Consider the following 11,014-nt stretch of genomic DNA (forward strand, 5'->3'; position numbering starts at 1 on the left):
TTCCCAAGAAACTTACTCCCAGTTGCGGGTTTGAGTTGCGCCCGGTCTCCGGCGGCGCGTTCACACAACAGCCTCTACACGTGTCGCGACTTTCAGCTTGGCCGGGGTCTGCCGCTCCGGGATTGGCGCCGCGACCAGCTACGTCACGCCCTCCGATTGATCGCCTCCTCCTATATGCCCCGCCCCTCCTCCACCGGGCCCGAACCGCAGCTTGCCTTCCGCCCCCGGCGCCGGCCCGGACCAATGGGAGCGCGAGAGAGGCGGGCTCGGGGCCGGAGCCCGGGGGCGGGACGGCCATTGGTCGGCTGCTGGCGATGGAGGCGCCCGAGGGAGACGGGCCGGACGGAGACCGAGCCGCAACCCGCTCGCCCCGCGGCTGCCCGGCCGTCCCCGCGCCCACCCGCCTGCGCGCCTTCCTCTGGTGCCGGGAGTTCCTGGCCGGGGCCTGGCGCCGCCTGGCCGCCCCCGAGCAGCTGGGCATCGTCCCCGTCAGGTGAGCCATGACGTCACCGCCCCGCCCTGCGCAGGCGCGCCGCCGCCGGGGGAGGAGGGAGAGCCGCGCCTTTGCGGGGGGGTGGGGGGCGCCCGCCGGGATGCCCTGGGATGCGGGGGGCGGGAGAAGCCCCGGTCCCTCCTGGCCGGGATCCCGCCGTGGCCCCTCGCCCAGCTGACCCCGGGGGTCTCGGCTCCCCCGAGCCTGGCGGTGCGGAGGCTCCCAGGGCAGCAGCCCCCGCTGGCCCCAAGCGCTTGGGGCACCTCTCCCGCAGCGACCCCCGGCCCACGGCGCATCCAGGCGCTCCTTGCGGGGACCCCGTTCCACCGCGGCTGGCTGGGGATTCTGGGAGTTGGAGTCCGAAAGTCTTGGAAGTGGCTAAGGTGGGAGACCCCCCCCCCCACCAAGGCTGCGGGCTCTGGGAGACACGCAACAGGCACGCACCGTGGAACTCAGGTAGTCCTCGACTTAGGATCACACTCCCCCCCTCCCGGGCTTCTGCTGCTAAGTGAGGCACTTGTTAAGGGAGGTTTGCTCCATTTTATGACCTTCCTTGCCACCGCTGTGAAGGTGAACCCCGGCCGTTGTTCACGTTAGCAACTTGCTAAGTCCATCCAGCCCCCCCACTGGCTGTGCTGGTCGGAGGGTCGCAAAAAGGGGACCACGTGACCCCAGGATGCTGCGACCGTCATAAACAGGAGCCACTGGGCAAGCTGGTCTGGATTTGGGCCCCGTGGCCGAGGGGAAGCTGCAAAGCGTGGAAAACAGTCACTAAGCAAACTGTAGTAAGTCGAGGACTACCTGTCAGGAGAGTTGGAAGGGGCCTCGGAGGTCTTCTAGTCCAGCCCCCTCGTTTGCGTCCCCTGGGAGAAGTCGGGGCTGCCTGCCTCTTTCCCGGGAGGGGAAGGGAAGGGGGCCTGTCCCACCTGTCTGCCTCTGCTTCCCCCGCAGTGGCGGCCTGAGCAACCTGCTGTACAAGTGCTCCCTGCCGGACCACGTCCCGAGTGTCCAGGAGGAGCCCCGCCAGGTCCTGCTCCGCGTCTACGGCGTCATCCTGCAGGTGAGCTCCGGCCGGGCTTCCCAGAACCCTCCCTCGCCTGCCTGCCTGCCCCCACGGCCCCAGGAGAGCCAGCCGGGCCTCACAGGCAGTCCTCGACTTACAGCAGTCCCCTTAGTGACCGTCCAAAGTTACAACGGCCACCGAAAAGAGGGACTTGTGACAGTTGCAGCCTCCCCAGGATCAAGAGGTGCTTGCCAGCTGACTCACATTTATGACGGCGGCTGTGTCCCGGGGTCACGTGATCCCCTTTTATGGCCTTCTGACGAGCGAAGTCCAGAGGGAAGCTGGATTCACTTAACGACTGCAGTGGTTCACCTAACGACTCTGGCAAGAGGGTTCATAAAATGGGACAAAACTCATTGAACAAGTTTCTCCCTGAGCACCATAAACGTTGGGCTTGAGTTTGGTCGTAAGTCGAGGACTGCCTGTACTGAAGGAAGTGGACGGGGCCGCCCTGGCTTTGCCACGAGGGGTTGCAGGCCTCCCCTCCTCCTCCCCTCCCCTCCGGATGCATCTCCTCCCACCCTCCCTCCCTCCCTGCCAGCTGATCAGCCGCAGCGGTGGCCCTGGGCTCCCCTTGCTGGGGAGGAGCCGAAGCCGCCACTCCTGGGCCCTGGACTGCCCCAGGCTGCCTTCCGTGGGCTGATGACCGCTTGACCGGCCGCCTGCAGGGCTGGGGACACCCATGGCCCCGATCCCGCTGGCTTCCTGGGAGCAGCCCCTTCAGCCTCTCCCCCTCTGCCCCCTCCCACAGGGGGTGGACTCGCTGGTTCTGGAGAGCGTCATGTTTGCCATCCTGGCCGAGCGGGCGCTGGGACCACGGCTGTATGGCATCTTCCCGCAGGGCCGCCTGGAGGAATACATCCCGGTAGGTGGCTCAGCCCGCCCCTCCCCCCACCCCCCTCCCCGGCAGGCGGGACAGGCTGCAACCTGGGGCTGAACCAGGCTTGGCACGGCCGCCCAGTGCCTGCCCTCTCCTGGCCCAGGGGGATCCTGCCGGGGTTACTTCCTCCTCCTCCTCCTCCTCTGCCTGGAATGGCACAGGGTCTCCTGCTTGAGAAGGGGGCTGGACTAGAAGACCTCTGAGGTCCCTTCCAACTCTCTTCTTCTGATTGCCAGAGTCCCGTTTTAATGAACGGTGAAGAATTAAAGGGAGGGAGGGAGGGGCCCAGGATTCGGCTGCCGGTCCGTGCCTTAAGGCGCTCAGGAGAGGGGCAGGGCTGCCCTCACAAGCCCCCCCCGCAAGGAGTCCCCAGAGTTGCTGTGAGCCGCCGCGCTGCTTTGCCTGTAACCTTATTTGGTTGCTTTCTGGACCTTCTGACTCCGAGCAGCTCTGGGTGACTTTGAATTCCCAAAGGGGCAAAAACCCCAGGAAGCCGTCAAAGGGGCCTCACGGAGCCGGGATCCTCGTCCAGGAACAGAGCAGCCAGCAGCCCCCATCCCCCACCCTCCCCTCTCGACCCCCAAGAGGTGGGGAAACAGCCGGGCCTTCCGAGGCTGTAGGAGTCGGAGCGGGGACGTTGGGTTGTGCCCCTGCCTCATTGTGGCTTTGTGCCTTGTGTGCGTGTGTGTCACGCGTCCTTCTCTCCTGGCTGTCTCCCTCCTGCTCTCTCCCAGCCGGAGGGGGGGGGGCTTTGGGGGCGGGGCTTATAATTCCACATGAGCTCAGGGGTCTCCCAGAGCCCTTCGTGACCCCCCTGCCACCTCTCCATCCGCTCCCCCACCACGATTCCACCCCCCTCCCACCCCCCGCCGATGGCCACAGGGCTGCCCTCTGTCTCCGCCCGCAGAGCCGCCGCCTGGTGACGGAGGACCTGCCCGAGCCGAGCATCTCCGGGGAGATCGCGGTGAAGATGGCCCGCTTCCATGGCATGGAGATGCCCTTCAACAAGGAGCCCAAGTGGATGTTTGGGACCATGGAGCGGTGGGTCCCGGCCCCTCCCACCCGCCTCCCCACTCCCAGGCAGCGGGAGCCTCCTTCACCCTCCTCCTCCTCCTCCTCCTCCTCCTCCTCCTTCCTGGCAGGTACCTGAAGCAGATCTCGGAGCTCACCTTTCCCCAGGAGGCCCAGCGGCACAAGCTGAACCGGCTCAAGGCCTACGACCTGGAGGCCGAAATGCACAGCCTCAGGTGGGCAGGCGCCCTTCTGGCCGGGCTCCCGGCCCACTTTGCAGCAGCCTCTAATCCCCCTCCCCCACCTCCCCCGGGGTCAGGCAAGGGCTGCGGGGGGCAAGGTGGGCTCGGGGGCTGGGAGACGCCGCTCTCCCCGCCCCCGCTCAAGGCAGCCCCTCTCTCCCTCTTCCCCAGGACGCTGCTGGAGGCCACGCCGTCCCCCGTGGTTTTCTGCCACAACGATGTGCAGGAAGGTGAGGGCGCCTGGCGGAGGCCCTGGGCAGCCCCCTGGCGGAGGCCTGGGCGGAGGTCCCGGCTGGGCTGGCGGCCAAACCCCCTCGCCCCCTTTCTCCCCACCCAGGGAACATCCTCCTCCTGGCTGGGCGCCAGGCCGCCTCCACCGACCGGCTGATGCTCATCGACTTTGAGTACAGCAGCTACAACTACCGGTAGGCCGGGCGGCCGGGCAAGAGGGAAGGGAGAGGCCAGGCTGGTCCTGGTGCCGCTCATCAAGGCGTGGAGGGGGGCGGGGGGCTAACCCTAACCCTAACCCTTTCTGGAACGTGTGCGTTGTATTGCGGTGGAAAGCAACCCAACGGTGCCGGGTTTGTGTAACATGCTCTGTCTCTCACACACACACAACACACACAAATCCTGGGCAAAAAGGCTAAAAACGAACCTGGCGTGTTGCTGCTCTGGCCAGCCTTTAGCTCCTGTGGAACCCAGCCATTCTGTGAAACTGCCTGGGGGTGGGCTTGGTTTAGCGGGGGGGAGGTGGGTGACAACTTTGGAAAAGTGGGTTTCAGGCATTCCTCGACTTACGACAATCATGGAGCCTGCCCATCACTGTCGGAAGTTGTGACAAATCAGAAAGCAGATCTACAGTTTATTTTTGTGATGGTCATTAAGTGAATCCGTGGTTTGCAAAGGGCGCAGTAAATGCCCGGTTTGGGCAGAACTGCCATGAAATGCGGTCGGGTGACCGCGGGACACGGCAGGCGTCTTTTAAACGCAGCCATGTCTCAGCGCCCACAGTTTGGTCGTAGGGCAGCCACGAGAACTCGGAATCCGGCTGGTAAGTAGCCCCCAGGTTGGACCCTGAGCAATCGGTCGTAAGTCTGACTTAGTAACATAAGGAGGTGTTTGGAGAAATACAGAGATATGCTGAACAAATCCGGTGCTCCTCTTCCTCCTTCTCCTCCTTCTCCTCCTCCTCCTCCTCTTCCTCCTCTTTCTCTTCGTTCTCTCCTCCTCCTCCCCCTCCTCCTCCTCCTTCCCTTCCTCCTCCTCCTCCTCCTGCAGGGGCTTCGACATTGCCAATCACTTCTGCGAGTGGGTCTACAGCTACGCCCACGACGAGTGGCCCTTCTACAAAGCCAGCCCGGAGAACTACCCCAGCCGCGAGCAGCAGGTAACGGCCCTGGGGAGGGGAGGGGAGGGGAGGGGCAGCAGGACGGGTGGCGGAGAGGCCTTGGCCGCCCCTCCCTGGCCTGGGGGCTTGTGGAGTCAAAGGCAGGGCCCCAACCCCCAGCCTATTCCCCGGGCACCCTGGAGGAATAGCGGGGGGACCCCCACGGCCTGAAGGATGCGGCCACACACAGGCAGCCGTCTCGGGGGTGTGTGTGTGTGTGTGAAAGCAGAGATGCTCCTTCCCTGCCCCTCCTGGCGTTTCTAGCCTCGGAGAAAGACGGTTGTCTTAGCGGCCAGAAACGCCACGCTTGCGGTTGCCACGGAAGCCTTGAGGCAGCAGGCCGGGAAGTGGGGACTCCTGCGTTGCCCCAACGAGCCCCCATCCTGTCTGCCTGCCTTGCCAACCGGCTCCCCGTCCCTCTTTGCGGGCAGCAGCCATGACCCTGGAAGGGGGGACCGAGCTGGTCTCCGGGGACCCTTTGGAAACGGCGTCCTTTCCGCCCCGAGTCTCTCCGGCCAAGTGTGGAAGGTGGGCAAGAGAGCTTACAACTCGGCCTCTTGACTGGCCTTGCTTCCTTCTCTGGGAGTCTTACTTTAAATGCCACGGGGGGTTCCCTTGCTCTCCAGGACTGTAACCTGCCAACGGTCTGCTTGGCCGTTTCACAGCATCACGGGAGTTGGGTGGGGCCTGGGAGGTCTTCTAGTCCAACCCCCAGCTCAGGCAGGAGGCCCTGCATCACGTCAGACGAATGGCTGTCCAGCCTCTTTTTAAAAGCCTCCCGTGATTGCTGGAGGCAGCCTGGCCACCGGTTGACCTCTCCTTAGGTCCAGGCTGGTTCTCCCCCTGGTCAGTTTCCTTACGTTGCTTCTTGCCTGCCCTGAGGGGGCTTTGGGGAAGAGGCTGCCCCCCCCTCCTCCTCTTTGGGGCAGCCCCGCAGAGATCGTGTCGGCCCTGGTCCCTCTCTTCGTTCGCCAGACCAGATCCTGCCCCCCCGCTGCTCCTCCTAGGTTTTATCCTCCAGGCCCTTCCGCCCTCCGGGTGGCTCCTCTCTGCACCCTTTCTGGGACCTTTTCCACCCTGGGGGGGGATGTCGGCTGGTGGAGCCGATCGATGGACCGAATGAGCCTCTTCCACAAAGGGGAAATATGCTGGAGGCTGCTCAGGAATCGCTGGGAGCCGGCGGGGAAAGCCTTCGCCATGCCCAGGCGGAAGCCGCCACCTCCTCCTCCTCCTCCTCCTTGAACCCCATGGGGGTCTCCCTCGCCGCCCCCGGTTGATCTCCGCCTCGACTGTCCCAGGGGCCTCGGACGCTTTGCCTAGGAGTGGCGGGCAGGCAGGAGGAGGCTCGGCTCCGAGGGGCAGCCAGGGGCGAACTGAAGGCGGCTGGCCTCACCTGTCTCCCCCCTCAGCTGCACTTCATCCGGTGTTACCTGGAGGAGGCAGGGGGGAAGGCCGACCCCCTCACCAGAGGAGCAGGAGCGCCTGGAGGCCAAGATGCTTCTGGAGATCAGCCGGTCAGTCCTGGGGGTGGGGGGGTAGGGGGTGGCCCTTCTTTGGGTTGGGGGTGGAGAGTTGTGGCTCTTTCCTTTAAGGGGAGGGGGGCATTGCAAGGGGCTTCGGTCTGCCCCTCATTCGCCTGGGAGACGCTCCCGGTTAGGAAAAGCTGCCTCTGTGGGCCATGAACGGCAGAGGCCCCCCCAGCTGACTCTTTCTCCCCCCCCCCCCAGGTTCACCTTGGCCTCCCATTTCTTCTGGGGCCTCTGGTCCATCCTGCAGGCCAAGATCTCCACCATTGAGTTTGGCTACCTGGTGAGTGCCGAGGGCTGGCTCCCACTCCCCCACCAACCCCCGGGGCAGGGGAAGGCAGCCTCTGGGCCACTTCGATACGCCCTGGAGGGGCCGGGGGCTGCCCCAGAGGGTCTCAGGATGCTGGGCTGCCCCCTTTCGCCAGGGCAAAGGGGGCCGGTGGGGGCTCTCTGCCCAGCCTGTCATTCCCTCCTTCCAGGAATACGCCCAGGGCCGCTTTGAGGCCTACTTCCAGCAGAAGGCCCGGGGCGAGTGACCGCTGGCTGTCCGGCGGCCATAAACTGGCCTGACCAGAGCTGACATATCGCACAGCTGGAGCCGAAGGACCAAGACAGGTGGGGCGGCTGGTCAGCCCTCCTGCAAGAGACGCTTCGGGGCCTTTGGAGGCCTGGATGGACTCGGCCAACCTGGTTTTGGGGGGGCTCCCATGACGCCCTGCAGGGCGAGGGGTCGGCCGCAGCCTCCTTCCGGATCGGCTGGGGGCATTGGGGGTGGGGGTCCATGCCTTCCTCAGGGGCAGCCCAGGTTGGCAGGCGGGAGGGATATGGGGCACGGGGCCTCTCACGCCTGGGCTGCCTCGGGGCTCCAGGCTCCGTCCTCTCCTGCCCGGCACCTGCATGGAGCCACCGGGCATGGGCTGCCTTCCAGGTGGAGGTTCTGCCAGCGCAAGCGGACAGCCAGGGCACCTGTGAACTTCGCCCCTTTGTGTGGCTCTGGTTGCCCACACCTGACAGTATGATCCCCCCCCCGTCGCCCAGCTATGTCCCCCCCCCTTGGAGGGGGCCGCATTTCCCCGTTCCAGACTGGGGTGCAGCTGGGGGGGGGGGGCGGTTTCCTTCTGCCACTAGACGAGTCTTTGCGCTTTTCATCCTGTGCGCCAGTTGCACCCTCTGCCTTCCCTTCCGTCACTCACACCCTGGTCGCCTGCAACGCCCTCTAGATGGGGCTGCCCTTGAAGACCAACCCAGCCGTGCTGCAGAGGCTCATGGGCACCTCCCGCGTGCCCCTCGGTCGCCACTGGGAGGTGAGCTGTGCCAGCTGCCAGCCGGCGCCCAAGGGCCGGTTATTGCCTCCAAAACTCTGCAGGCCGGAGCTGGAGGCTCATGTCTGCAGGGGCTACACGCCAAGTCCTTCCCCCCCCCCCCATGAAGCACTGCCACCCCGTGGGACCCTGGAAGCCTTTTGCTTCTCTCTTGGGGGCCCCCACCCCTGCCTCGGTGGTGGGGGGAGGGGCTCGGTTCCAGAAAGCATGGAAAACTTGGCTTTGGTTCCCGTTTTGGGTCGCTGATCTTATTCTGGGCTAATAAATCAACGAGATGTCCAACGTGGGGGACTCCGATGCCCCCCATGAGGTTTCCTGCTGTCCGTCCTCGGGGCAGCTCCTCCCTGGAGCAGAGGGATCCAGCCGTGGACGGATGCTTTGCACTCTCGGTCAGAATACGGCACAAAATAAAATACGCTCCTTTGTAGAAAGCTGCATTTCAGCCCGAGTGTTTTATTTATGAATGGACAATGGACCTCCCCACTGGAGGCGATTCTGGGGGGCTTCGCCCCTTCAGCCTCTTGAAAAAGGCCGAGGGAGGCCTGAAAGTGGGGGGGTCTTGCATTTGTGGTCCAGCAGCAGCAGCAGCAGCATCCTTCAGGCGGGCAGCCAATTGCTCCCCTCTCCGTACACGAGAAGAACCAAGGCTGGACTGCAAACTGGACCTGAGGGTGGGAGGATCTGGCTGCCCAGAGGACCGAGTGGATCGGAAGAGGCCCCGGCCAGTTCCCCAGGGCCAGATTCCGAGGAGAGACTGACTCCTCGGGTGGAGATTAAGGCACCCAGAGGTGAGCTGAATGCCAGCTCAGGTCGGCTCCCACCAGCGAGAGCCACAGGGGGAGGGGCCAGAGGAGGCCGGCTGCAAACCCCTGGCGGGGGGTTTCTTCCCACCCGAGGGTCCCCATTCATGTCCCTATTCCAGCCAAGGTGAGCCACCCTGGTTGATGTTTAGTCCACCGCTGTTTATCCTGCCAGCCGCCCTCCAGGGATCAGCCAGCCCAGCCCCCAGCCTCACCCTTCCTTCCCCCCCCGCTGGCTGGCAGGCCCTAGAAGGAATAGTGGAGGCTGCTGGGCCTTTGCAAAGCCGGATGCTCTTGAAGGGACCCCCACCCCCAAATAGGAGAAAAGGGGATCTGGTGAGGGGAATCTCTCTGAAGGCCCCAGAGATCCCTCCCCCAATCGGATTCCTAATTTTACAGCCACCTTCTGCCTAATCCCAGGAGCCCAATTTCGGGAGCGGAAGAAAGGCCACCTGGCCTCCCCTAATCCGCCCCGGAGCTTTCTGTAAACAGCCGCCAAAGGCAAACCCGCCCCCTGCTGAAGCCCTGAGCACATAGGTTTCTCCAAGGACGCGGCGGGCGGGAGTGGCTGGCAGGGCGCGGCCATGCCCAGAACAAGGGGAGGAGGCCCCAGGGATGCCCTTTTAAATCTCAGCCGCTTTGGGATGGGTGGACTTCAACTCCCAGCATTCCCCAGCCAGCGTGCAACCCCTGGATCTCCGCTAAGCCCGCAGAGAGATTGCTGCAATACCTGGGGATGAGGTGGGTGTGATTCCTGGGGTGAGGGAGCGGGGAAGGAGGGCCAATTCCTCCTTGGGGGGCTTCAGAAGTGGACTCCGAGGTCCGGGGCGGGCTGACCGAGTCACCTGAAGGAGACTGGTCAGCCCTATGCTCAGATAGGGAGTGGGTTGACAAAGTCCCTACAACACATCCCGGGGTTGTGCTAACAAATGCACGGCGTGGGATGCTGGCTTGACAGAAAGGCTTGATAGAAAGACACTACAGAGGGGGGTGAGCTCAGCACAAAACATCATGGGATGTTCCTTGACACTGCTAGATGACCTCGCTAGGGCTCGCTGCCTTAGAAGAGTGAGGAAAATCCTCAGGGACGACTCCTACCCCGGTCAGCCCTTCTCCACTCTCCTGCCACTGGGAAGGAGGCAGAGAAGCAGAGCCAGCCGCACCAACCGGCTGAAGAACAGTTTCTATCCGTGGCTGTCAGACTCCTGAAGGGAAAGTAACTCCGTGTCCACATAGTAGGATGGACTTGTGGGGGCCGGCAGGTTGTGCAACAAGGTCACCTAGTGTAGTAAGATTGGTTGACTGGGTCAGGCAACGTCTGTCCTCCCTGTGAGTTGTGTTTGAGGGTGGGTTACACGAAGTGAGGCTCAGCCAACCCCATTGGAAAACAGGTTGCACTCAGATCACAAAGGTGGTAATAATAACCAGGGGCTGCAAGTCAGCCCTCAGCCCCCAAGGTGGACATAACCCCCCCCCCCAGCTGGTGGGAGAATGGGTGGAGGGGGTTCCCCCTCAGCAGGGCCTTCGGACAGAGAGAGCCGATTGCCACTGCAATTGAAGGCACCGACACAGGGGCTGGGTCAAGGCCGCGTGGCGTTGTAGTGAGCTTTACGAAGCCTCCGGAAGGCCACACCTGGAATCCTGTGTCCCCCTCGGGTCTCCGCGACACCAAAAAGAGGTGGAGACTCTGGAAAGGGTGCAAAGAAGAGCAACAGAAAGAATTAAGGGGGCCGGAGGCTAAAATGTACGAAGAACAACAGTTGCAGGATCCGGGCACGACTAATTTAACGAGGAGGACTGGGGCGGACCTGATAGCCCTGTCCCCGTGTTTGAGGAGGGGAGCCCACCTGTCCTCCGGAGCACCAGAAGGCCGACAAGCAGCAACAGGTGGGACCTCCGCAAGGAGAGAAGTGACTCAAGACTAAGGAGAAACTTCCTAAGAGTGACAGCAATCAATCGATGGAGCAGAAATGATATCTAAGGCCTCCCGCTTGAGCAGAGGGTTGGACTAGAAGACCTCTGAGGTCCCATCCAACTATTCTTGTTCCGTTCTGTTCTCAGTGGACCAAAGACGCCGAAGGGCCACGTGGCGGGGAAAATGGGCTGGATGATTGCAGGGGAGATCCAAGTAGTCCTCACTTAGCAACGAGTCCCATGTCCACCGTCCAAAACTACCAAGGACCTTCCCAGAGCTATTTCCGGCCCAGTTCTGGAGTTCTGGTTGGAGCTTCTCCAACCTCCGAGCCCACTTTGGACGCAGGATTTCCGCCCTCCTGGCCCACAGCGAGCT

The 11,014-nt window shown here is 63.4% G+C and overlaps 1 protein-coding gene across 1 annotated transcript; it reads left to right on the forward strand.

Annotated features, from left to right (window-relative positions):
* Positions 1-262: 262 nt before the first annotated feature.
* CHKB (choline kinase beta) lies at positions 263-8,355 on the forward strand. Its single transcript, XM_026721923.2, is given in 12 exon segments — positions 263-493; positions 1,445-1,553; positions 2,308-2,421; positions 3,344-3,477; positions 3,579-3,683; positions 3,861-3,919; positions 4,027-4,114; positions 4,968-5,076; positions 6,486-6,535; positions 6,537-6,590; positions 6,804-6,885; positions 7,082-8,355. Coding segments are annotated over 12 exon segments (1,140 nt in total). The 5' UTR covers positions 263-314; the 3' UTR covers positions 7,139-8,355.
* Positions 8,356-11,014: the final 2,659 nt, after the last annotated feature.

The sequence above is a fragment of the Pseudonaja textilis genome, chromosome 5, assembly GCF_049901715.1.
Source record: "Pseudonaja textilis isolate UNSWEBS1 chromosome 5, rPseTex1.2, whole genome shotgun sequence".
In the NCBI taxonomy this organism is placed as follows: Eukaryota; Metazoa; Chordata; class Lepidosauria; order Squamata; family Elapidae; genus Pseudonaja; species Pseudonaja textilis.